This window comes from Pundamilia nyererei, unplaced genomic scaffold (assembly GCF_000239375.1).
Source record: "Pundamilia nyererei isolate P.nyererei 1_Seehausen unplaced genomic scaffold, PunNye1.0 scaffold00002, whole genome shotgun sequence".
NCBI lineage: Eukaryota > Metazoa > Chordata > Actinopteri > Cichliformes > Cichlidae > Pundamilia > Pundamilia nyererei.
In genome coordinates this window covers 862,943-890,811 of record NW_005187403.1, presented here as the reverse complement: position 1 = coordinate 890,811, position 27,869 = coordinate 862,943, and the positions used below count along the sequence as shown (strand labels likewise).

At 38.9% G+C, this 27,869-nt stretch overlaps 1 protein-coding gene across 2 annotated transcripts; it reads right to left on the bottom strand.

Moving 5' to 3' along the window:
- Nucleotides 1-1,488: 1,488 nt before the first annotated feature.
- Nucleotides 1,489-27,525, bottom strand: mphosph9 (M-phase phosphoprotein 9). Of its 2 annotated transcripts, none has more exons than XM_005720061.1 (24): nt 27,425-27,525; nt 26,384-26,655; nt 25,072-25,219; nt 21,075-21,164; nt 20,435-20,937; nt 18,736-18,901; nt 18,458-18,530; nt 17,489-17,592; nt 17,270-17,389; nt 16,601-17,061; nt 15,367-15,516; nt 14,826-14,913; nt 14,154-14,369; nt 12,777-12,824; nt 12,618-12,682; nt 11,343-11,444; nt 10,332-10,547; nt 10,058-10,251; nt 9,271-9,540; nt 8,493-8,613; nt 6,616-6,707; nt 5,946-6,124; nt 4,858-4,926; nt 1,489-2,395 (listed from the first exon to the last, which is right to left on the bottom strand). In XM_005720061.1, the coding sequence occupies exons 2-24, from the start codon at nt 26,617-26,619 to the stop codon at nt 2,294-2,296; spliced, it is 3,813 nt and encodes a 1,270-aa protein (XP_005720118.1). In that variant the 5' UTR covers nt 26,620-26,655; nt 27,425-27,525; the 3' UTR covers nt 1,489-2,293. The 2 variants fall into 2 exon arrangements, with proteins under 2 accessions (XP_005720118.1, XP_005720119.1); XM_005720062.1 differs by having other exon boundaries at nt 10,082-10,251.
- Nucleotides 27,526-27,869: the final 344 nt, after the last annotated feature.

The following is a 27,869-nucleotide window of genomic DNA, read 5'->3' as shown; positions in this document are numbered from 1 at the left end:
AATCGGTCAACAACTGCGGCATCAGGGCGATCGGCGGCTCACCTGCAGTCACGGTCTGTCTGCAGACAACATATCGCGCACATCTCCGGACTTTTCAGAGGATTTTCAGAGGAGACAAGCCGGCTTACAGCGTTATCTTTCATATATTGTACAGTGAAGTGTTAGCGGTGTTCGTTCTGCTGATTTCCCCCCACAAACAGCGCTCATTCCCGGTGTGTTTCCGCCTGTCAAAGCTGCTGTCAACGCCACAGCGGACTACCCGGCCGTCCTGTTCGGGCTTTCCGCTGCAGCGCAGTGTGCTGCCGGTGGCTGCTGATAACATGCCGGGTAAATAGTAATAACAGAACAGGACATTTTTCTGCAGAGCAACAGAGGAGAAAGGCGTCCTCTAGTGGGTCACCTGTGCCAGCTGCGAAATTACTGCTGAAAGAGTGTTCAAGTAAGCAGGGGCGTTTACAGGATTTCTTAAGTGGAGTGGCACGAGATCGACCAAGAACAAGGGGACCAGGACACCACAGTTTTGAAAATATGGGTATTTATATGAAGCCCTGTATTCTCATCCAGACAGTATTAGAACATAATTTTATATTTGACTTTTACAAAATGGTAAAATACAAAGTGTGCCACAGGTGGAAAGCAACATATTTCTTGGTCCCCACACTTCTTATCACTAACAGTATGAAATTTTAGCTGATGTGTAAGAATAGGGTTTAGACACTGTGAGTATGCTGCAAATAGATGAAAATTAAAAGGAGGACAGAAATAAAGGACATAGGAACCCTGCAAATGTGAGAATGAATGGCACACAGAGTATACGACTGTCAGGCCCCCATGGCGTGGACCAAGCTCCTAGTTAAACTCGGGAGGTATATAGGCATTTCCTCAGTGCTTAATTGTGGGATGGTGGTGCTTTGTAGATACAGTAATCCTAGCAACAACAATCTAATCAGGCAAGCTAACCGATCTTTCATTAGTCTTAAATTACTGCCTCTTATTCATTGTATACAAAACAGAGTGAATCCTCAATGCCAGGATCTCCTCTTTGACACTAAACTTCTAGAGCAATTACCTCACTTACCTCAATTGACTAGAGTAAATAAATCTGATTTGATTGGCTGATTCCTGCCTCTGAAAAATTTAACTTTTCAGTACAAGCGGCACAAATCATTGGAACCAACAGTTCTACAGTTCAGTTGAGCATCACATGATGTCATGCTGTATCATGCTGCTATAGGTTTAGGTTGCCAGGGGCCTTTCCACAGTACACTGAGTACTTCCTCATAGAAGTGAGTTCTTTTTCCCCACCATTAACAAATGCATGCTCAATGGAGATCAACAGGGAGTCTTTCTCTAATATTGTAAGTTCTTTACCTGAGAATATAAAGTGCCTTGAGATAAATTTTGTAAACGGGCTCTATGTAAATAATACTGAATAACAGCCACTAGGCAATGCACATGATGAGGCATAAACAAAGAGAAATACTGGTATATTTTTAACAAAAAGTATCATTTATTGTGCAACAATATTACATTTCCAGTGAATTCATATCATTGTAGGAAAACCAGGACAACAAGGAAGCAGTGCAAGAACCTCCATGCACAAGCATCATTGAAAAACAGCTGACTCGAGTTTTGACTCTGTGGAAATGTGTGTGTGCTGGTTTCACTCGATTTCGTCGGAATGGACCATTACTGTAAAATAATTTACAGACATAAAGCAAAAAAGCCACACAAAAAAACCTGATTTCGCTCAATTAAATATTTCCTTCAAGATCAATAAGTTTGGCCCAAAGCAAAAGATAAATAAGCAACAAATTGAAGAAAATTACCTTAACACATGTCAAATGGAAAAACATTCAAAACTTAAAAAACAAAAGAGCCACAACAAAATAAAAAGAAAAAAAAGGCAGTGATAGTTCCAAAGTGGATAAATGACTTTGCTGGAAACATTTGTTTTGATTGTTCACATTTACTCTGAAACATGAGCCGATTTAAAAATCTACTCCTGAATATGGCAAGTAAAGAATATTAATATTGATATTTCTGTGGCTAAAAAAGTAAACGACTGTACAAATCTGTGCTTTTCTAAAAAATATACTCCAAAAAATTGCTATATCTTTCATACATATACAAAATATCCCCGAGTAATAAGTAAGAGGTATAAAAAGATGCTGTGGAGTCACTGTACAGAAGGGCTTATGGCACAGAAAAAGATGGGAGGACAATCAGTGCTGTGTATAAAACCAAGACACTAAGTTGTAGAATCAATACTAAAGTAAGAAGACAGACATTGCTATATGTTGGTCGAGGAACGGAGGACGTGGAATCTCTTCAGGGTCATTCGGATGGATCCCAGCTCACGGTTCAGCCTCTCCAGACGATTCTCTAAAGCCACCTGAGGGTGGAAGTGGAGCAGAAAGTTCAGTGGCAGCCATTTCAAAAGTAAGTTAGCAGGTTCAATACATTAGTATCTGATTTAAGCAATTGTATTAACTCTAGGGATGTTGACCTGTCTGGGAGGTCCCAGCAGAAATATTTTAACTATTTTAACTGATCCCCCTCCCCTCTCCATAACAGGTGACTATGTGGAGAGGGTGTCCTCCTTTAAGTTCCTCAGTACCCACATTTCCGAGGACCTATCCTGGACAACTAACACATCAGCCCTGGTGAAGAAAGCCCAGCAGCGCCTTCATTTCCTGAGAGTTCTGAGATGGAACAGGCTGCAGACTGACCTACTAGTGTCCTTCTACCGTGCCACAATCGAGAGTGTGCTGGTGCACGCCATCCCTGTGTGGTACGCTGGCTGCACAACAGCCGATAAGAATAGACTCCAGAGGGTCATCAGAACTGCAAAGAAGGTGATCGGCTGTCCACTCTTCACCCTGGTCTTCATTGCCAGCTCTAGATGTCTCTCCTGAGCCAGGGCAATTATAAAAGACCACCTCCATCCTAACCACCATCTATTCAACATCCTGCCCTCTGGAAAACGGTCGCAGCAGATGGCCCCGCCCCTCCCTGAGCCTGGTTCTGCTGGAGGTTTCTTCCTGTTAAAAGGGAGTTTTTCCTTCCCACTGTTGCCAAAGTGCTTGCTCATAGGGGGTCATATGATTGTTGGGTTTTTCTCTGTATCTATGAAGCGCCGTGAGGCGACTTTTGTTGTGATTTGGCGCTATATAAATAAAATTGAATTGAATTGAATTGGAATAAGGTTCAGATCCATCAGGTACAAAACCAACAGACTAAAGGACAGCTTCTACCCGTGGGCAGTCAGAAAAATAAATGCAAATTAAGAGTTTTTTTACAATCACTCTGTTGCTGCTACTTGCTATTTATTATGTTGCTGTGTGTTGCTGTGTGTGTGTGTCTTTTTGTTTCCATGCAATATTCTGTTCTTCCTCCGCAATATTTCAGCAGATGTGCAATTTCCATCCCTTAACAACCATAGCCCTTCCACCCTTATTTATTATATTTTATTACAACGCCTTGTGCACACCCCCACAATGCTCCCTGTAACACAAACATCGTGTATATAGTGTTCTTATATTGTTTTTCTTCTTCTTTCTTGTATATTGTTTTCTTTTCTTTCACACCTTTGTGGTCTTGTTTCCTAATTTCATTGTGCAAGCAACTGAACATTGACAATAAACGTTCTAAGTTCTTCTAAGTTCTAAGGTTTATTTTGAGCACCTGACGGTTTTATTTTGCTTCTCATCCGTAAACTCTCTCCATACGCTTTCACGTATTTCTTGCGTAGGTGATAGAAGAGGGTTGCCATGTTTGATTCTGAGGTGGGGACTGGTTGCATAATTTGCATAGTACAGTTTTCTGGTCCGTGTCAGACTTTTCATAACCAAACCATGTCCATGCTACAAAGGCCCTCATTTAGAAGCTACCTAAGCTCCTCGATTTGTTTTGACTGATCCTTCTGTTTGGAGCTACCTGGTTCTGCCTCATCTTGACTGGCCATGCTGGTGTTCTCTGTGCCTGCATCCATGTGGTGACTGTAAGTGCCATTTAGAGTTACTTCATGTTTTTATTTGAGGTAATTTGTTTGATGCATTTTATAAAATTTGATGTTTGAGAATAAATGTATTTTGTCAGGTCATGTTCAGTTTATTTCAAAAAACCTCAACAGGAGCTTCAACTTTATTGTGAAAGGTTTATGTGGAAAATAAACAAGCAGACGGCAGAGCCACACAATGTTTTACCATTGTGGTTGCTAACGACAAAGCATAAAAACCGTCGCTTTTCCATCTGTAGTGTGGTTATTTTAAATATAAGAGAAAGATAGAACTTAAAAAAAATAATATAGCCACTACAGTGACCATCAAAACAATGAAAAGATATTGCCATAAACAGTTTGTGACACCACAAAACAAACGATCGTGTAATATGAAATGATAGACATTTTCATATTGTCATCCGAAACATATCATTATATCGAACAGCCCTACAGTAGAATCAATGATTCTAATTAGCTAATGCATTTAGTTTGGTCCACAAAGCAGAATCTACTATACAAGGTTGACAGCAGCTCAGAGTCTCTACCTAATCACAGTGGTAAGCTTTGAGCGAAATGCTAACAAAGCATACTACCATACTAACATGTTGAGGTTTAGCAGTTTTATTTAAAGTGTCAGTATGTTAATGTTTGTTAAAAAGCCCTGCATACGACACAGTTCAGACTGATGGCAATGTTTTCTGGGTCTTTATTTTTTTAAATAAAAAAACAAAGTATTGAACAACATTTAGCAGTTGGTGGCTAAATCTAAAATGTATCAATAATATCAACAACCACCATAAATAAATCCTAGAAACATAATCATAAATATTTGGATGGTTTCCGTGGAGCCTTACCTCATCTAACCTGGTCTGTAGGCTCACTCTGCCGCCTGCACCAGGCATCCGGCTCAAAGCTGCCTCAATCTGTACATCACACATTCAGAGGTTAATCATGTATGACCCAAAATAATGATATTAATTAAATACCTCTCACATGAAACACATTCAATGGACTCATGTGTAACGCAGAGTAATATTCCCATGTCAGCAAGGTAGAGACAGGAGGAGAGGGGGGGGGGTGTATAAACCTCCTAAAAATACAAGTCATTTAGCAGCTCTGTAAAAACAATGAATCCTGGCCTATGTGTCAAGAGATGCAAGGGTCTCTTGACACCCTTGCTAACACTGAACATTCTGGTGTTTAAAATAATTGCAAATTTCCTTTTGCAATTACAAGCAGAAAGTGATGAAACAATCACTATGACTTGGAAGTGTATCAAAGAGATATTAAGAAAAGGTTAAAAACAGGGCACTTGTATCACAAGCTGTTATAACAAATCAATAAAGTACAAAGTCTGCCCAAAATGAGAGGAAGAGGAAATCCTAATACCAAAGCAGAAGGACAGGTGTTCTAGTTAATTGGACAGCAAACAGGGTGGCACAGTGGTTAGCACTGTTGCTTGACAGCAAGAAAGTCCTGATTTGAATCCACTGGCTTGCTGGGAACTTTCTATGTGGAGTTTTCGTGTTCTCCCAGTGCTGGGTGGGTTCCCCCATGTACTCTTTGTTGTAGAGTGGCGAGATAAAGACTGTTAATATCAATGTTTGCCATGTCCCAACAGCTTATAAGGGAAGCTAAATTTTGGAATGTTACTACGCTCATGTGTTTGTTTGTTTTTTGTTAATAACCATCTATCTAGAGGCAGGGAGACTAAATTATCTTAGGGTAAAACCAAGTACACCCTTAACTTGTTACCAGTTCATTAATGGGCTAACACTGAGAAATACCATTCACTAGCCCCCCCACACCTACAGACTCATCAGAAAACTTCACGTGCATGTTTACCGTTTTACACCATTTTTAAAAAGACACCAGTGTTCCACTTACATACATACACTGATTTGATAAAAAAGCATATTGTGACATGCCTTTGAACTCTCACCTGCTGTTTCTCCTGCGTCAACTCGTCAAACAGTTTCTCAGCCTCCGCCAGTGACTGGATTCTGTGAAGTGAGGCTGAGTCTTCACAGGGGTTCTGCGGGTCAGGTCCACTAAAGCCTCCCTGCTCCTCCCAACCCAGCTGGGAGTTTTCATCCTGTGGGGTTTCACCACCAGAGGACTCTGGCAGAGAAAGGAAAAAAAACCATTATTAATATGCTCCCAGTAAATACACTCACTGGTCACTGTTTTAGATCTACTGTCTGCTATGTGTGCAAAAAAAGAAAAGAAAAAAATAAAGTTACTGAAGTGTTACTACAGCAATAACAGAAGTAGTGAAGATTAGTGTAATTAATATAACAAATTAATTATAATGTACCTTCTCGCACTCTAAAGCAAAACCTTAAAATAAATAATGCCCAACGGAAAATCAATTCAAATCAATCAAATATCAGGTTTTATTGTTACATCGCATATTAAAAGAGTCATCATCCATCCATTCTTACATTAAAAGATAAGTATAAATAATCACCCTGTTATTCAGTATCATTTAAACTGGTTTATGGTAGGAGTACAGCACCAAAACAATGCAATAAATCTGGTCAAACAACAAAAAAGCAGTACTTAACTGAATTTTCTAAAGAAAACTGTATCTGTGCGTATAAATATGTTACCATCTTCTCTGCCTGTTGACGTAAACTGGAGTCTTTTCTTGGGACTGCTGCTGTGGAATGAGTGACGTCTCTTGTCAACTTGTCCGTCAGGCCTGTAGACAGCACACAATGAGGTTTTAATTCAACAAAAAACAAGTGTGACAGCTGCTGTTCAGGGGCTTATGTGATGAAGCAGTGAGGTGTTTATATTTCATTTCATGCTCTAACTGACTTTGAACAAACCTGTGTTCTGTGTGACACTCTTTACAAGGTTTTAATGTGTGTAGGGAGCAGTGGGATGACACCTGGTGGTAAATCTCAGCAGGCAGTGTTTACGACAAATATATGACGCAAGGGTTACTCTGTCCTCTGTGACATGGTGCAACTAATAATGTTCACTAATAGATGCCAGAGCTCCACTGCTAATATTTCTCGACAGTAGCTCACCCACACCAAAATCTTTGACACATCTCTCTCCAAGCTGACTAAGATCTGAGCTGAGGTACCCGAGCATTAGGCTTTGGGGGGTTTTTTGTTTTCTTTTTTTTTAGCCTGCCACTGTGTAGTAGCAGTGAAATTTTTTTTCCAATATTCCAACTATCATTTGGTTTGGTGAGCTCAATTTAGGACTCAAAGGGAACATATTGAGTGTAGTTTGATGTGTTTCATACAGATCTTACACTTGCTTCCCAGACCACATTATGACTGTACCTGGCTTCAGAACATTTTGAATGATAGTCATATTAATCCGAGTAGCACAAAGAAATGTACAGGGACTGCACTACTTGAGAAAAATGGTGCAACACCAGACAGGTTACTGCAATGGGACTTTTCTGTGGCCTGAATATTGACCTACAGGCTGTAAAATACATCCATATTACTTCCCAGAGGAAAGTGTCAGAGAATCACTGTGGCTATCCGGTTGTTAAGTGATGACATATGAACCCTGCTTCGGGGTCCAAACTACATTTGGATTATAAAGGCTGTTGTCTTTTTAACGCTTTAATGCTTTGTATCTTGTTCTGCTTGATCTGAACAGTCAGCGATCACTGTCGGCCTCACATGACTAACTTCATATTGTGAATGGATTATCTCAGTTTGGCCCATTTTCAGCGTCTTTTATCTGCCATGTGATTGCATTTGTCTCTAACCATCGGGGACCCTCACCCTCACAGAAATCCTTCAGTCAGAATATGGTATATCATCTTTAAATAGAAACTAGCAAGGTAACTCCCTGCTAACTTCTAACTCTTTTAAACTTTAGAAATCCTGTTTTCATGGACGCCTGGATGTTACACTTGATTGTTACACCTAGTAGAGCTGCCACACTGATCATTTTATTAAAGATGAAAGAATTTTGACAGTTTTTAACTCGGTGATACCACAGTATTTGTTTGAGTTTGGGAGTTGAAGAGGAGTTTTGACCCAGAAACAGCTAATGACATCAGACTTAAAAGGCGGGTAGTGAATGTATAATGAATGGATATAGAAAATAAACTGTGTACCCTCAGTACAGCTTACTGCACAGGCAGTAGAACACTTTCCCTAATGTCTGTTTCAACTCCACTGACATGAGGACAGATGCAGAATAACTTATTTTATTGTTTTTATTTAGGTTTTGATTTATTGAGATCTTTTTTGAATTATTTTGTTGTGCTCTTTTTGTGGCATCAATTTTGGCACATAAAGAAAGTTCAGGTCATGTAAAAACGTGCCCATATGGGAGAGCTCATATTATGTTATTTCTAGATGGTTTAAAATAAAGAATCACAGGTTAAAATATTGTGAAGCACAGTGAATACTTAATTCCCCCTCTCCCTGTAATGTTAATGCTGTTCAAACACGGCTTACGGAGAACTTGCGCAACAATACAAGGTAATGTGATGTATGTTTCTTACCTGTGGAGAAGGTATTCCTCTCTTGGCATTGGGTGACCAAAAGCAGTGGAGTAATTTTCAGTCGGGCTGCGTTTAGGGCTGGACTTCGCAGACAGAGGCATGAGTAACATTTCCCTCTTTGCTGAATGGAAGAAAAGAGCGTACCACTAAGTACCGTAAAGCTCACACAGCCCTATTAACACTATCACACTGAGTGTGTCACAGGAGACAGAGCCAAAAACAATGTCTTTGTGTTTTGTGTTTCCAATTAATGAAAGTAATTCAAATTACAGACAAACAGTGGACTCCAGCAGTGTACAACTTATTACAGTAATCACAATACCAGTCAACCAATTATAGCAGCTAGTAGTGAAGCCAATACAGAAAACAAAGGCAACTAAGCCATCTGATTGCTACCATAAATTTCAGACACAGTATATACATCTTAAGTCATACCAAAAAAAATTAAACAAGACACTTGATTTTACTCATTTTTTGATTCCTCTTTAAATGGTAACTGTTCTTATATTTGCTGTTTTCTACTCTGAGCACTCGTTAAATACAACTTGCTTGATTCATATATGTTTTTCTATGTAAGTGCTTTCTATCTAACATTCACACAGAATTATACTCCAATGGATGAATTGGAGAGCAACTTGGGGTTCTTATCTTGCCCAAGGCTATTTGGCATGCAGACTGGAGTAGTCGGGGGTTGAACCTTCCATTTAGTAGGTGACCTGCTCTACAACCTGAGCCACCGTCACCCCTAAATGGAGGTAGAATGACTGGAAGCTCTTACTGGGTGTAGCTGTGGGTATGCTTCGGTGTGCTGGAGGAGGCAGTGAGGAGGATCTGTGGCCCTCTGGAGACAGACTCCTCTGAGCTCTTAGCAGAGCAGCAGCTCTTTCTGCTCCACTGCGACTTTTCGATCCTCCATGTTCAGCTCCAGCCACAACTCCTCGAGGTTTAACCAACTCCTTCTCTCTGTGAAGAAGTCCAGCGCGCTCCTGAATTGGCTCTTTGTATCTTCTCTCCACAAACCCAACAGTGGTTCTCTGGCTACTGACCCCTACAGAGACAAAAACATAATATAATCCAAGAGCAGCTTAAAAAGTGCATCCAGTATAAGATTTAACAACAGGATGTGCAATAAGGTATAAGCTGAGCCATCTCCAGACAGAAAAGCAAGAAATGACAAGTGACTACAGAAGACCTGAAAGTAAAGAATAAAATCCTGGAACTTAATGTGAATCACCACAAATTAAATAATGTCACATGTACTGAAAGTGTACTAAATCGAGGAATGATTACAGTAAGAAACCCACTTTTAATTGTAGCTGCTTTTGTAAAACCAACACTGAGGTCTGACCTAACTGTTTGGCCACAAATCTTCGTTTGACATGTTGGGCTATATAGCAGCTGTATAATTTCTCATTTTTTCTCAATTAGCTTGTTTTCCAGGAGTCACTCTTTCTGATTTGAGCTACAGGACTGAGGAACATTTTTTTTCATGGTTAGCTGCTTAGAATTTCAGACAGTCCCTCAGTATAAAGTGGCCTTTGTAAATGTGTGTGTGAGAGTCATACTATGGTTGGTGGAGCTGTTCTTACAGGGGGCCCGGGTATCTGTGGCTTTAGTCTCCTCCAGCTCTATCAGGGCCCTCATCATGGGTGTCAGGGCACAGGATCCTTCTCTGTGACTAGCTTCCTGGTGGCCAGCACTCTGCTCCTGGTGTCTGATCTGAAGAACAGACTGTTCACACTCTGGAGGAGATGCACACCTGTTGGAGAAGATCTCTGTAAATCACTTACAGTTGTACTAAACAAAACAAAAAAACATCCTCAACAATCAGAAACACACCTCCAGCTCCCAGCAGCTGAAGGGGTGTCCACGGAGCTTCCTGTTCCCGATGAATGATCATTTAATGGATACGATGCCCTTTTGTGGACTGTTGATTGATTAGGTCTTCTGACACTTTTTAGCTGGTCTGATAGAAGAGGAGACGTTCTGTGGGTGACATCTGGCTCTGCTTTGCCTTTACTGGGTGACAGCAGGAGGTCCGGATGGTGGAAAAGGCTGTGGACACGTTAAAAGGTTAAGAATTTGGCACGCATCAGTTTATACACCCCTTGTAAGCACTGCACTTACAAAATATTTGAACTTAAATTGGAAAGATATAATAAGAGAGACATGATTAAAAACATTAAAGAAAATCTTTAGTTATTAGTTCATCATTCTTATTCTGATGGCATACTTTTGTTTATTATAAAAAAAAGTAAAGATTCACGTAATCTATGTTTCTGGTTGTGATTTTCAAAACTCAAATCATCAAGTTTTGTGACCCTGGCAATTTAAAGCAAAAACCACATCTGAAACAAGAATTTTTAGTAGAAGAGTTCACATTGTCAAAGACCCAAGATGGTGATCAATACAAAGGAGAATGCTCGCTGTTTTATTAACAGTTACAGAGTCCCATATCAAATCTGTTCCATATCACATTGAAGTTCTACTGTACAGTCCTGAAGCATCTAAATGTTTGCAGAGCACATCCTGCAACATTATAATCAATGAAAGTGGCCAAACCAGGTGGCAACAGGACATAAGTAGGGCATATGTAGAGGGGACTAAAAATAGCAGCACTAAAAATAGTTGTCCAGAGACCAGAAGGTATCACAGTGGCACATTCAACAGGACGTCCATGGAATGCTTTAAAAATACCACCTCTGTTCATCAAAGGTATCAGAGAAGATGGCCTTGATAGGAAATCAAACACATTTAAACCAGGTAAAGATTCAGATTTTATTTAATAGGTGGAGTCCCTGACATTAATGATTACACCTTGTGAAGGATTTCAGTACTTTTTGTGCTTACCCAGCTCCAGAAGGTTGTATGTTACTGTGGGAAACATAACGGGCCCTGGCCTGGTTCTCATGCTCCAACTGCTTCACCTGAGACTCCAGCTTAGAGATCACTCTGAGGGGTTTAATCACAAACATACACATGAAATAACTAAACCAACACTGTTTAGATTCAAAGAGTCATAGAAGTATTTCGAAGGCAGGTACAACAAGCTATGCTGGCTCATTTATTTCTTTTTTCACTACACAGCACAAGGCTGTTTACTTTAATGACTGATGGATTGATTGAAAACAGCAAACAATGTTAATAAGTGCAAACGATAATATATGATTGTAAATAAATTCCAAATAAAATGTTAATTATTGTGAGGCTATAAAACACACAGCAGCTTCACCCATCTGCTTTTTAAATTTGAAATTAAGGGTCCACCAATCACATGAACAGACAGCTACTTCAGACAATGGATGGACAGAGGGGCTGTACAACATCTCTGTAAGCTCAAGTAGGATTATTTTGAACTGTGAGTCATACAACGCTACTCTAGTCCAGTGCAAGAATAAAAATATGAAAATGGAAATGAGCATATTAGGTCCTCTTTAATGTCAACATTTTGCAGAAAAATTCTCTCAACCATCAAGGCCTGGCTGTAATTTGCTCCTCTGTTTTACAGATCATAGTAATTAACATTTGCACTGTGACTCCATTAGTCCTTGACGCTTAGAGCAGCTTACACATTTTCTATTTTTAAAGTCTTCTGTGTATTCAAAAAATAAAACATTTCTTAGGTTCCCCAAAGTCTCTTTACACACAAGGTCATATGTTATTTCAGTGGATGCTGATGTAGGCCTTACCCTTTAGGTTATTAACTCAAAAACAGATAAGCTAAAGTACTCCAATTTATAACTACCATCTGTTCTTATTGTTGACTTGGCACACTTTATCAATGTGCTCCCTCTATAGGCATCAATTAGCAGGCAAAGGGGAAACTGCAAGGAGACAATGCTGCCTAGCATCAGAGGCCAGCACTATTATCTATTTTTAACAGGATCATCATTAGGCTTTATCGATTAATATTCTTTTCTCCGTCTCCCTGCTGAATACCACCCACCACTGCAGCCCTTTCACAAAAATGCTCAAACCAGCAAGTGACAATGAAACACTGACAGGCCGGAGACCAATAACACTGTAACATTTTGACCTTGACCTAAAGTGACCTTTAAACAAGCTGGTAGTCTTGACTTTTTAACCTTTAGATCCAGCTCACCTACCGTCACTCTCTTCACTCACCTCTTTAATTCAGATATCTGATCATTGGAATCAACAAGCTTATTCTCTGCTGACACCAGGTTGTTCTGTAGATAAATAAATGGGGAAACTCCATGAAGTCAAACAAATCAAATAATCACAGTAAGGTTTTAATGTAAATTTCAGTGAGAGAATCATTACCTTCAATCCTTCATGGTCTTTTATCAGAGAATCATATTCTCCAAGCAGCTGAGGAAACAAAACCACAGACATCTTAACCTTGGATGCCAGCATTACTGCAGTGCAGATAAAGAGTGATTTACTTTTTTGCTCTTAATACAAAATTCTGAAAATGTGACAGTAGTACTGACAATACTTCAGACGAAAGAAAAATCAATATTAAAATCAATGAAAAATGAGGTGGATGTGGTGGCTAACATGGGGTCATTTAATAGTTTGGTTTTTTTAAACTGAATTTTTAAACACTCTATACATACTATAGCACTGGCAAATGTCCTTTTTTAAAATAATATAAAAAAAAATCAAACAAACAAAACAAAAAACCCCACCAATGTATAACACTGCCTCTTCATTGTTTAAATACTAAATTTATACATCTTTCTGAAATCTAAAGGAGTATGTAATTTGTTCCGTTAGATAGATTACGCATAAGTTATCTAGCCACATAGTCTGTTGGTTTATCGGGAGTTTAGTTTTTAGTGCAAAAAGTGCACCTCTGTAAAAAATAATGAGCTTGATTTATAACATGTTAGAATTTGATAATGAATGCAAAAAATACAATTGCTTTTTGTTTTAGATCAGCATGGTGACATGGTTTTTAGTACTGTTGCTTCACAGCAGAAATATGAGGGTTCGAATCCACCATCTAGCCAGGGCTTTTCTGTGTGGAGTTTGCATGTTCTACACTTGGGTACTCTGGTTTCCTCCCACAGTCCAGAGGCATGTACCTAGTGGGGTTAGGTTCATTGGTGATTCTAAATTGTGTGAATGTGAGTGTAAATAGTTCTCTAACTGTGTTGTGTGACAGACTTAATATTTTTTAATAGTACTTTCAGAATTATGTTTTTTTTTTTTAAAAATCCACCGATACTACACTGTCCAGTGTTTCAAAAGACCAGTCATGAAAGTGGCAGAAACTGTATTACACAAAAATTATATGTAGACTATAAAGTGAAAGACATTTGCTTGTACTCCCCTGCTTTGGAGAACATCTGGCTGTAGCCAACATGAGGTTAAAAGAATCAATACTGGAGCAGATAGTAATCAGATGAACCTGACTGGTGCATCCTTGAAAAAAAACACTCTTAACATAGAAAAAACTCTTACATACATCCTCAGCTGCAAACTAATTCCTCAACACCTAGAGCTAGCTGACTGCAGATAAAGTAAACTATCACAAATTATCAAGTCCATTAACAACAGTGCACTTGCCTGATTAAAGGAAATACCTCAGTACTGATGCTACCAGCATCCAGTGAATAAGAGGATGTTTATGTTTATGTGACAGTTTTCTGACTGTTATCATGTCTTCATGTCATTCTGTTCTCTCACACTTACATCCTGCAGCATCTTGTACTCTCTCTCCCTCCTGGCCTCCTTCTCATCTGCTTCTCTGCAGGCTTTCTGCGCTGCCTCCTCCAGCTGCCGTACACGGTTCTTCAAACGCGCCACCAGGGCGTCCTTTTCTTTGGCCGAATGTTTGCTTTCTTCCAGTCGCTGTTGCAAAGATTTCACAGTGGCACCTGCTACAGCATAGCGCTCCGGCCATTCTGCCTAATGACAAAAAAAGGACATCAAAATGAAGATATGGAATAAAGATTACTTTCATAACCATTGACATATTTTTAGAAAACATCCTTGATGAAGTGACAAATTAAAAAGACATTCTAATTAAAACCCAATAAATATAAATGAACACGTAAACATGGATTTTCGCATTCACAAGATTTTCAAAAAATTTGACCTATGACCAAACTTGTTGAGAATTCTAGTAGTGTACCTATGGTATCAATTTGAAACTTGTATGTTGCTTGGTTAACCCCTTAGCAGTCCAATTAGTCCCCTAAACCATCCAATGTACCGTGGGCGGTACGTCCGACTGCTAACAGGTTAACGAGTTATCGCATTCACAACTTGGGTGTCCATGTCCCCTGCTGGGTGATGACAATACCACATCAGCTTTTTACGGCTAAGGGGTAAAAATGATATAAAATAAATAGCAAAGCATACCAGCTTTTTTTCCAGTGAGCTGTTTGTTGCCTCTAGTTCTTGAATACGGGTGGTGGCCTCAGCCAAAGCCTGTTCTAGATGCCTGCACCTGTAAATAAATAGCAATAAACAATGAAAGCATAAAAATAATCTAAAAAGCAATACTACGGGATTTTATGCGTCTTGGTAATTCAGAATATGAATTCAATATCATTCAAGTTTGATTTGACACCTTTTCCCCTTTAATTTCAGCATCTTAACCACAACTTTGCATCATCCTAAATGGAGTACCTATTTTAATGTCCCCTATTGTTAATGCACTGACAGATGTAGAAATGTGTTAAACTTTTGAACCCCTTGACATCAAAAACAACAGTTCACTTATTGGCTATTTCTAACCAAAAGTGACTGTTAACCCGCTGAGGGGGACTGTGATTTGGTTCTACATTTAACTGTATGATCCCTGCTTATTTTTCTTGTACATATAAAACTAATTTTTTACTCCAACTCAATATAATGAACAATAATATTTTAACTGACACTATAGTCCATAAATGCAAACCTTTCTGTGAGCGCATGGTTGCTCTTCTCTAAATCCTGGGGCAGATCTCTGAGCTTGAGTTTGTCTCGCAGGATTTGGATCTCAGACTCATAATATGCTTTCAGGTCAGCCACATGCCGAGAATGCTTCTCTCTCAGGTTCTGCCTTAGTCTGAAAAACAGGAGAAGAAAAACAAAACTTTTTTAAAGAAGGTTGGTCATGTGTAATGTTACTTTATTCACAGTACTTGAAGTAGTTTTTGGTTCTCTGGGAGGTGACTGGGCATGGCAATGTGATCACGATGCAAAGTGAAGCGAATTCATCTGTTACCTTATTTATCCATTACTTCTGACTTTCTGATAATCACAAATACATGCCTCCACTTTTACAAGTACAAAGAGATAATGGGGGAAAAAAGAAGCAATAAATTGGAATGAGAGCAGCTTTCCTTTTGGGGCTGGCTAAAGCCTCTTGGACAGTGCCAGAAACGATTATACTCACCTGTAAATAAAGAAATAAAAGGGGAACTATAACCAACCTCAAGGGTAAAAAGTTTTAAATATGTGCTAACATAATCAATCTTGTTATGAAATGAAGCTATTAAACATGAGATTTCTGTTCACTGGTTCTGGGTCCTATGAAACACATGACGTTCCATGTCCTTATTTCAGGTCCTCTTAACAGAAAACATTAGGTGTATCTAAAGTGCTAATAGAGTTTGGCAGTATTTTGGATTTATTTGATGTCTTTATAGATTCATATTGTTCAAATACTAATCGTTTATACTTCATAAACAGACATTTTCAGTTCTTTAGCTTCAGGTCAACATTTACCATAAAGGGCCAAATCAAGCATTAGAGTAGATGTTCTTAGAAATTATTTTGTTGTTTTTTTTAAATTATTTGACACATGTAAAACTTTTTTAAATTTTCATGTTACCGGTATTTAATTCTGTTCGATCAAGTCTCTAACGTTATGTAAGCCCCCCCCCCCAAAAAACACCCAACTTTAAAAAAATGTCACCATACAGAGCATTTCTAGTTTTCCTGTGGCGTTGCTAACTTTCTGTAAGGAAACTGAAAAGATCTACCACTCACAGACAGATTGACACTCAGTGGATTGTTTGAGAATAACATATCAAAACCAAGTGATAGAAAAGGCTCAAACAAGTTAAAGTTAATATCAGTGCATTTTTTTGGAAAGATATAGGCAAATGGTTGAGCAGAACATTATACATTATAACATATGTACGTACAGAGAGAGGACAACAGGATCCTCTAGTGATGATGCTCTTTCCATGTGTGGACTGACTCCATGACGCAGAGAAGCACCAGAGGCTGAACAAGGCTTCAGGGTGCTGGTGTGGGTGTGACTACCCTCCTCTTCGCTGGCTAAGGGAGCACTGGCTCTGCGCTGATGGCTGTCTGTTTGGGAGGGCTGAGCCTTATCTTGGGAGGTAGACAGGAATTGGGTTGTATTTCCCCATGGGCTTTGCACTTTAGATGGGGCAGAGACACTGGAGGTATCAGAGATATAGTCTGTATCTCCAGGGTTGGGGCTGCAATCCACCATGCTGTCAGGGGTTATGGGGGTCCCAACTCTAGGGTAGCGGTGGGGCTGATTGGCGAATGATGGGCTGCTGAAATGAGAGGGTGAAGTGAAGCCAGAGGTGCGATCTGACTGTCGCATGTTAGCTGCTGGATCCAGTGTCAACATCTGAAGCACAAAAATACAAATTGTAAGAAAATGTGAACTTGTGGATGTGAAATTTATTACAAGATTACAAGATTAACACGTCACCAGTCAGTTGTATTTTTAAAAATATTATATTTTTTAATAATTAATGTTTTATCGTGTCATTATCTATCTTCTGTAAATCACTTCTACAATCTTGGGATTGCAGAGTTTGAGTCATGTGACATACCTGCGGTGACAACGGAAAAGAAGTAGCAGAGCCTTCCCAATCTGAACGCCTACAATCTGTTCTTTGCTTGTTCTGATAGATCTCTCTGAGAGACAGCTGAGGTTCCTGGCTTCCCGGAGTCTAAAGAAGACCAAATTAGGCATCAAACCTCAGCATTATAAGCAAACCATGTATTTTATATCAGTCTCAGAAGCCACAGTAAACCGTAACGTAACTCACCAGACTCATGGATGCCTCTTGCAGAAGTAGATAGGCACCACTGTCAAAGCTTTCAGGTAGTGGGTGATAGAGATCACACTCATTCAGACGCCAATATGTGAGGCCTAAAACAAAAAAAGGCTTACTTTAATTGCTATATGCAATAATTTGGAAACATTGTTTGAAACTACAATTTTATCACATATTTCTGGCAGCGCTGGCCATCCTAAAAATATATGTTTTTAATATAAACAAGGAGTCTGATATTTAGTTAATTGCTCAATTGGTTGACACCACTGGCAATGTTTACAATAACAATTTGGCTGATAGCCAGTGCTGATACTATTCATTTTTTATTTGTTTCTGTACCAAAGATTGTTAATATCCCATTATCAATATGGATGGGATATAGCCAACATGGATCAATTCCAATACCAATATTCAGCTGACATATATTTTATATCTTCCTTGTTACTAGCAAAGCTATTAAAAGTACCAAAATTACACCTAAAGAAAGAATTTAGTTGAAAAATATGTGTGTATGTCTATATAAAATATCTTATTGTTGTTCCACTGAGCCTTAGTGTAATCTACATATTATTATAAACACTTAATTGCACCATAGTGTTGGAGTAACACCCCCCCCCCAAAACAAACAAACAAACAAAAAAACAAAACAAAAACAAAAAAACCTTGGAGTGAACAGCTGTTTAAAAAATGGTTGACTGGCTGAGAAAAATAAAAACTCTATTGTAACTCTACTATATGTTTAACTGCAAGAAACACAGAAATTAGCTCTCCAGGTATGTGTAGAGATGTATGTTTTCAATTTCTGATATGACCAGGGGCTTCATCTTCTAAAAGAAAAAGTGTAATATCCTGTGTTTTTTAAATTTTTATTTCATGTTTTGTACTTGATTTATTTCAATATACTTTACAGTGGCCAAATCCAGTCACTGTGTGTCTGAATTCAAGTCACTGAATTCTTACCTGAGGCTTCAGATGCTAAACTATCACTCCTCTTCAGTGGAAAAGAGCTGGAAGATGGCCCAGCTGGTTGATGCTGAAAACCAATAGCAATGAGTGGATTAGATTCAGCAGCAGGAAAGTAATCAAAACAGAAAAATACAGCAAAAAGAAAAAATACTACAAATAAACACTATGCACTGTTGCTGTTTTGGGTTTGTTTGTTTTATTTTATTTTATCTATGCAAAATCTTGGACAAATAATCCTGGAGAAGAGGCTGTCACCACTTCCTGGGTTATACCTGGTCCTGGGACTCTGTGCTCTCCACAGTGTTTTGATTGTGGGATTCTCTGGGGCTGCGAGGCTGCTCCTGGTACTCTGGTATTTGGGATGACGCTTGTCCTGCTTTGCTCTTCTTGGGCCTCAGTTTCTGCCTCTGGGCCCAGGAGGTCAACTGTTGACTGGTGCTGTCAACAGAATTGCTTAGGGTAAGTAAAATTATAATTTCTCAGACAAATGCTGCCTAAACCTCAACAGGATTCTTGCAGGGTATCTAAAGGGTTGAATGAGTATTGTTACAACAAGCATACTGCTGCCAATCCAGTCACTTCAGTGGCTTTTTGTTCTATATTTACTATTTATTTAATAGTACAGCAAAGGGTCAGCAGTTTGGAGGCATTCCAAAGATTTCTTTGTTTGTTTGTAACAATTTGTGATTAAAACACTGGTTGCATACGCAGACACAACTGAAAAGCTCTGACAACTGCATTTTCTCTCTTTCTCTCACTACAGTATGTTCAGTTTAACGCTTGTTGAGAATGAGTCACCTGTGTGCCCTCTGCTCCACTCAGAGTGCGAGGTGGTGAACACACCAGTGAGACAGGGAAAGGAAACACTAGCACAATAATATATTCCAATAAAGCTTAATAAAGACTCGCACTCGCAAACATGTCCAAAATAATTGGGTAAGCACACATACACATGTGTTTGTCCTTAATTACATTTTTAATTTTGTTTTCATTTATCAAAACTTAAGAAAACCACTATTCTAGAGCCATTTACCAAGTGCATTTATATTGTAATACTGTGTTAGTACTTTCCAGATTAAGTTACTAATTCCTAACAGTATTACTAAAGTAGCTAGTGTGATAGGGGGATGATCTACATATGATGATCTAGATACTTGGCAGGATATGCTAAATTTTTGAGAAATATTTATTGTTTTCTTGTTTGAATTTGGGCTTCCTATCATCTGCCAGCCAGAGACTCATGTGACTATGTCATGTTGGGTGGCCATTTAGTTTCAAAAAATGTTTTAGAAAACATCTACAGGCAATTAAATTTGATATTAAATGTATTTATAAAACCAGTTTCAAACACAGAACACTTAACATTGATGGCTTCATCAGTGTATTTCTTTTAGGTCATGTTTACATTCATGTTCCTCACTGTAGGGTATAAACTGGGTATAAACTGACTGCGTGACAGATCTGAAGTGAAGTACACAGTCACTAGCTGCTTGATCCTAATCAATGGTGTCTATATGTTGGGCACCATTTATTTTAAGTAATTAATGAAGCTACTATTGTTGTGTCACATTCATAAATCTGCTCAGCTCTCTTGCTTAATGATTGATGCTGCAGGTGTTGGAAACTCAGAGGCAAGACTTCTACAGGCAGCTGCAGGCAACAAATAACTTTGGCTCCCGACTAAATCTCATTAATTTGACCTGTCACAGACTCTGTCTTTATCACATTGAAGACTTTTCCATTATTTTAAACACTCAACATATAAAATAAACTGTTGGCCAGCTGAACATGTGTAAACCGTGCCTTTTACCGTGTCTGTAATGTTTATGGACTAGTGTCAGACTTTGTCTATAGCCATTTTCAGATGCTCTTGGGTTAACAGATAGACGTTTATGTCTGAAAAAGCTGAGAAAACACCACAGTACATCCTTACAAACTCAGTTTAGCATGGATGTGTTTGACCTTACATACCCAGAGATTTTCTGCTGATAAACTAGTGATTCATTCACTCCGAGCATCCTCTCATTGGAGAAATCTTGCTGGCAACCAACCATACTTGTCTCTGTGTCTTTCTGGAAGTTAATGGACCAGTGATGCTTCTCGCTTCTTTGACCAACAACCTCATCTTCTCCCGGTGAACCTGCAGGTTCCAGACTTGACTCCCAAGTAGAAAGAGTCCCATATCCACTGCTGAGCACTGTGGTTGCACGCTCATCCCGCTGATTTGTGGCCTCAGACCTAGGGAGTGGAGGCGATGGGGAGCTAAAAGGGGTATGGACGGGAGCTGCCAGACTGTCATTGTCACTGGACACAGTTTTGGGAACAGTACATTCACTGGAGACAGGGGGGAAAATATAGTCCTTCATGTTTGTGGTACTTTTGCTCACAGGAGTTGGGGAGAACTCCCCATGTGGCTGGACACTAGCCTGGCGGTTTTGGAGCTGAACAAGGGCCTTAATTTCATCCTGAATCAACTGAAAAAGAGGAATTATTTTACTGTAAGAAATTGCTTTCAATATACTCATTAAGATAGTCCCCTTGTAATCCACCATCTCTTTTTTGAGGTGGTCCAATTTCATAAAACAGGACATGATGTTAAATCCAGGCTTACCTGTATTTGGCACTGGTATTGTTCTTGCTGAGCAAGTATTTGCTCTTGGTATTGCTTCTCAACCAGCTGAAACAGATGCAGCCATCGACCCTGTAGCAGAAAAACAAACATCGTTACTTGTCTTACTTCGAATAAAAGCGCGGGCTATTACAATACAACAGTCACACAGAGATAAACAGAGACACAAAGAATGGCAAGAAGCTGTTGTATTACTAACTGCCATAGCCAGTCACATGACAGCCACGGGAAGCCGACGGGTAAAGAGATCGGTTTTTATCAGATTCCTTCGTGGAAGAAAAATTGTTCAAGTCATCTTTCCAAAGTCACGAAGAGGCGACAGATCCCCTGGATTTCAGGGTAAGTCCCGAGACACACTGTGCTACAAGAAATCCCTTTCACTGGCAAGAACAGTGACTGTTGCAGTTCTCCGGAGCGAAGAGACAGACAGGACAGCTGGGGTCGCTGTCGGGTTTTCTTTGCCCCGCTCCGATTTTAGTGGATTTTAATGCTGTGGCTGACGCCACTGGACTTTTAGTGTTGTTTTTATGTTTTTACTGTGTGTTCCCCGTGGCCAGGGATGTTTTTAACTGTTTTAAATCTTTTTTGTGAAATACATTATATTTTAGTACAAAGTTTTGTATTGTTCTATTGCCTTGGCTACTCCACTGCTCTGTCCGTTTTTTGAAGGGTTGCCCTTCACTTAGAATAAAACCTGGTGTCCACCTACATATCTGGCTACTCGGAACATCTCAAGGTCCTGTACCCATCCGTCAGTAAACTGGAACTGGGCTTGTTAAGGGACCTGAAGTTACTAAACACTTCATGAGTGTATGGACTCACACTTAGGACCATATAATTATAAATATGAGTGTGATGAAAGTTGGGCAGCAAGCTAATGTCTTTAGTCCACTCTGTATGCTCGTATGAGTCTAACCCTTTCACTCCTTTGATTTTTTCCTGTTTTATTATTCATAGTTTTGTTTAGAGGGAATATTTTACTTTCTTTTCTTGTTTGTTTCAGTTTTAATATAGCTACTTTTTGGATTATTTATTTTTTTATTTGAGATGCGCCAAATCGCACAAAAGACTTAACATTACATCGAAGTTTGGTTGTTTGTTTTTTTAAATGCTCGCTGGAAGAGACATTTTTATTTTTAACGTACTTTTTGTTTAATTTTGTATTTGTTGTTTGGTCGAGTGTGTAAGACAGATAAACACTGGAACGGCCTGTAAACACGGCTTGTTATGGTGGAAAAAAGAAGCCGGTTTCTCTTTGTTTCCCTCCCCACCACTGTGGAATTTTTATTTAGGAGTTTAGGAGTCAACAGTTGTTTAGTATACAACGTACACAATTAGATATGGGCACTGAAACCACAGTCCATCAGTTATTTCTGAGATTTTATTAATTAATTAATTAATTTTAGATTTCTCCATGAAAGAAAATGTATAAGTTAACTTTTTCAAGTTTTAATTTTTTTTTTAAAACAAAGAAAACCCAAATGAAACATAAATTCCCTCTCCTTAAATATGTCTTTTCAAACAGATGCTTCCATGTAGGGCTGTGCGATATGACCAAAATGTCATATCCTGATATAAGAATTCTATCGTCCTGACAACGATATAAATCACAAAAATGTAACATTTTCTGTAAATTCTGTGAATCTCGGGCAGCTCGTCTTGCGGGAAGTGTTTCCAGCTGCGCGTCATGTAGCTGGAGTCGAGTGTTTAAACCGATGCATGAAACTATACATTTTAATATACACCTCCTTCATTCTTTTAATCTCACTTGGCTCACTACTGCACCCACTCCGAGACCGGACCATATATTAGACCTAGATTTGTCTTTTGGCATTTCAATTTGTAATCTGGATATAACTGATGCTTTTTCATTAGAATTCTATATTATCCTTTTTGATATGCTGCTCCTTCTTCCCCCTGCCACACAGCATCTACCTTTTCACCAATCACATTATATCAATTCTTCCACTGCTAACTATTTTGTTGAGTCCTTCAAAGCTGCAACAGATGCTTGGTCCATAGCAGCTTCCCTGCTCTATCTCAGCCATGAAGATTTTACTAACTTATTCAAAAGTACTTGTTCCTCAATTATGGATACTGCTGCTCTGTATAAATTGAGAAACTCTGGACTTAAACAGTTGTCCTGGCTCAATGATTGATGATTGCTCAATGTATGTTTTCTCCCATCAACTCTTAAAATGTGAATAATTTCGACAATTCTTTACTAGTAAAGTTGAGACTAATAGCATTCCCACCCCTTTCACATTTTAACTGACTCTCTCAAATAGACTGTTTTAAACAGATTACACTACCCGCTCTTACAAAGACAGAGATTTCTCATTGAAATCTACAACTTGCTCTCTAGTTACTGTGCCTTTCACTCTTCTGAAAGATGTATTTGATCCAAGCACCCTCTCCATTATCAACACTTCTAAATCTACTGGTACCGTTCCATCTCTCTTGAAGCAGGTAATCTAGCCCTTGCTGAGAAAGTACAACTTAGACTCCAAATTACCTAATAATTACCAACCTCTATAAACAACCACTACCAAAATTCTTCAGCAACTTATTCCTTGCATACAGAAAAACAACATCTTTAAAAAGTATAAAATGAAAACAATTCTTCTACATCAGCTGCACCTTATTGTAGGGTATCTCAGGATTCCATTTTAGGGCTTATTCTGGTCTCCCAGTTTTGCTTACTCTGGGACAAATCATGAGTAAACACAATCTCTATTCATTCTCATACTGACACTATTCAGCTGCACCTCTGCCTCAACCCCAATGAGAAGCCCACTTTCTGATTAAGTTTGACAAGCATATTACCTCAGTGGTTAAAAACGTCTTTGTTTTGTTTTTTTAATCTCTGTTCCATATCAAAAATTAAGCCTTTTCTGTATGTGAAAGATCTGGAGATTGTTACTCATGCCCTCATTTCTTCCCACTCAACTACTGCAATTCACTTTACAATTGTCTCAGTCCTCTCTGTCCCACCTTCAGTTTATCGAAAATGCTGTTGCTAGGATCCTCACACGGACTCAAAAAAGACATCATATTATACCCGTTTTAGTTTCTTGATTTCCTGAAAAATTTTGAATTGATTTCATTGATTTCAAGATCCTTCTCTTTGTCAATAGAGCCCTTCATGGTTTGACCCCTTCTTACATCACCAACCTCCTACAAACCTGCTCCCTTTCCAGGTCCCACTCCCATGAATCGCAGAATACTGACCCAAATGCAGAACACCAAAACAGCCAAGGGTTAAACTCAAAATACATTTTTAATAGGGTTGTTTAAGCAGTCCAAAGAATATAATATCCACAAAGGCAAAATGAATCCAGAGCAGCATGAAACACATGAAGGCGGGTTAACTTACACAGAGACAAACAATGCTCTTTATAAATAAATCTGAATTGAGTAGAGTTGAGAACACAAAAGAAAATAGTTCCATGTACACTAAAGGACTGCAATACTATGTGTATTTATGAAGGTGCCAGAGAACCCAGCTGTGTACAACAATTATGATACAAACTTCCATTAGAGAGAAAGAAGACATAGGAAGGATTTAGTTTTCCTGTGACCTACCCATACAGTAATTAAAGATTGAGAACAGAGTGTGTTATACCCAGGTGTACAAACTGAAAGCCTTCAAGCTTGATGAACTGTGCCATAAAGTGCCTTCACATTGTAGAGCATCACAGTTGTCTGTTCTCTGCAAATCACATCCTGTGTCTGAAAAGATCAGCTGTGGAGTGGTGCTGTGTGGGTGTTGGGGTCTGTAAATGTGTATGTGTGCATCTATCTTACTGTCAGGTGTGATTTGATCAAAAAATACATGTGACAAGTCTGAACTGAGGCTACCAGCAGCCAAATACAGTGCACAAGAACAAACTGCTACAGCAGCAAACACTAACTACACTTCATCATCAGCCTTTCTACAAGACCTATTGTCTTCCAGTCTCAATGGGTATTTTCCTACCTCGCAGTCCTTCCAGATCTCAGGGTCTGTCTCTCCACTGCTCTGGATCTCCTGGACCAGGGCCCTAAGGGTCTCCAGGGAGCTTGGATTGATGAATGGTAGGGTCTTCCCTTGTTCAAAGGCTTCATCTGTGCTCAGACATAGGCTCCTGTAAAACAAATTGGATATTGTTAAAATATTGTATCAAGTATTAAAATATTAGATATTAGATTAGAATATATTAGATATGTTTCTCCAGCCAGTATTATTTTATACTGTCTGGCAATATTATTATTATTATCATTATTATTATTATTATTATTATTATTATTATTATAGCTGAGCAGTATTTTAGAGACAACTAAATAAAATTATAAAAGTCAAAAAAGATCTCTACTTCGTAGTTCAGCCAATATCTGCAGCCTATCACAGACTTTTCAGTGTCTGATATTTTGTTCAACATGCGCCAATATTAAAAATATTTTTATGCAACATAAGGCAGAAGAATATCCATCTGTATATTTAAAAACAGTGTTTATCTTGAAGAATAGCTCTGACACGTTTGTCTGCAGTACATGCAGCAGAGTAACGTCACAGCTGAGCAGCAGGCAGTGTCAAGCACTGGAAGTTATCTTTAGTCTTTGAAATGTTTTGGTGGAAATTAACAAAATAGCCCTATACTTCCTTTTCCAGTTTAACACTCTATATGTGTAACTATAAATAAATACCACCCAATATGTATACTGTATGTATAGTATCTACTTGAAAGATCCAGTAATCCACGTGCTCTACTACTTTTGATAGAATGCTGCTTAAAGATAGCTTTGTCTGTACATGTCTAAACTCAATCTGTTCAGAGGTTTTCCAAACACAACACAAAAAGGTCCACTGAACACAACAGAGTAAGTCCTTATAATATCAGCACCTATTCAATTTTCCATTCCATTGAAATCTGAGAAATAATCATGTATGCAGTCAATTGTGGTTCTTAGAAAGAAAAAAAAACTATAACAGGAGTTTTAAAAGACCATAAATCAAAATTGACACAGAAAATTGCAGTCAATGCATCTTCACATTCAACACTCCTACATATGTTCAAATTTCCACAAGCATTTAAAGACAGCTGTCACAATAATGGAGAAAATATTCTGCATAAATAGGTAGTAAATGTAAATCAATTTCCTTTTAAGCATTTAAATTTTAAAAAAAACTGCAATAACACACCTGCATTAGGAAAAAAATATTCAAATATTTAATATTTTAAAAGGGGCAAGTGTTTCTTTTTTTATGCAGACACTTCCTCATACAGTAAGGAACTTAAGAGTTACGGTACCTGATCTTGTTGCATGCTGGTGTGATGTCCATGGGCCTGCACTCCACAGTGCCTCCTGTTGTTTGGGAGGTTGTGCGTCTCCCCTCAGAGACAGCCAGTCCTGAGGCTGATGTCCCCTCGGAAGACACCAGCGAGTTTTCGCTCTCCTTGCCCACATCCCCATCAGCACTGACATGGCAATGGCTCAAAGCCCCTGAGCTGGACACATCCTCTGAGATACTGTCATCTGTGGACATTTTTATGGGCCTATGCAGAGGGAGTCACTCTGACAGCTAGGGACCAAAGGAGAAAAGTTAAGAGTGCTGTTAATCACACTTCTTGTATTTCCAGCTTCAACAACAGGAAGTGCTGCTGAACTGTGAACACGACAATGCATTAATACGTTAATGTATAATACATGTAAAAGCCAAGAAAAGACACCAAATCAACTCTTAGTTTTGATCTTAGATCTACTATCAACATTCAGTAACTGACATAAATATAAGCAACATAAATAAGACATAAACAGAAGCCGTGCACAATATGCAGATTTTTAAGATAATATGTAATTGTTCTTGCTTTAGCCTCTTCTGTCAGTCTGTCTGTCATGACTTGTGTTTGCTGTATGTGAGAGCTCGTTCAACATGGGCAGCTTTGATTGGACACCTAATTAACTTAGCCAACAACAAGAAAATCAACAGAGATAGAGCTCCACAGCGGTGGGCTGGTTCATTTAGTAAGAAGCTACATTAGCTGTTCTATGGTGTCGGCCAGCGCAACGGATGCTGCAGACAGTTGAAGTTGCCTATAAACTCCACGGGAGCCTGGGTCAGTCAGGCTAAGTTACCAAGCTAGCACAGTAACTACCTCTGACTAGCAGTTCAAAATGGTTAGCTAGCTAGCTCAGTTTGGCTAAGTTGGTTTATGACAGGTTTGTAAGCACAGCGTAGGCACGCAGGAGAGCGCGGGTGAAACGATAGCGCACGCGGGTATATAATAAATGATATAAAACAGAAAACTGTGTCGCGCTGATTGGCTACATATAATAAACATTTAACCTACCCGTTAACTTGTATCATTATTTCATCCATATTTCTCTGTGAGTAGTCAAGCTGGCTAGCTGGTTGCTGGTTGGCTACTGCACTGCAGTGGTCGTTGGCTGCTGTAGCGTTCACAGCCCACATTGCTATTGGTCAAAATATTATCTGAAATACAGAGCTGTGATTGGTCGTTACTTTCACTCAGTGTTTCTATTGGTTATGTGGGGGACAGAGGCGTACGCATCTGTTGGGACCGTAGATAAACCAAAAACATGAGGATTGTAAATTATCAATAACGGGATAAAGACAAATGTTTATTTGACTTAAAGTGTGGCTTTTAAGCCAGATAACTAAAGTCATGAAGAGTTTCTGATTTTATACGCCTTGTTGTGTTTTAACGTCAGTTTGCTCGATTCTTGAACTAGTGTGTGATGGGTTTCATATTAGACATTTCTCATTTGTGGTGT

Excerpts from the sequence above, each read along its gene's own strand:
- mphosph9 (XM_005720061.1), bottom strand. The coding sequence starts at position 26,619 with ATGTCCACAGATGACAGTATCTCAGAGGATGTGTCCAGCTCAGGGGCT. Across the intron at positions 10,548-11,342 it reads ATACAACCTTCTGGAGCTGG|CCTTTTCCACCATCCGGACC; the intron begins GTAAGCACAAAA and ends ACGTGTCCACAG. Across the intron at positions 2,396-4,857 it reads TACAGACCAGGTTAGATGAG|GTGGCTTTAGAGAATCGTCT; the intron begins GTAAGGCTCCAC and ends TTCCACCCTCAG.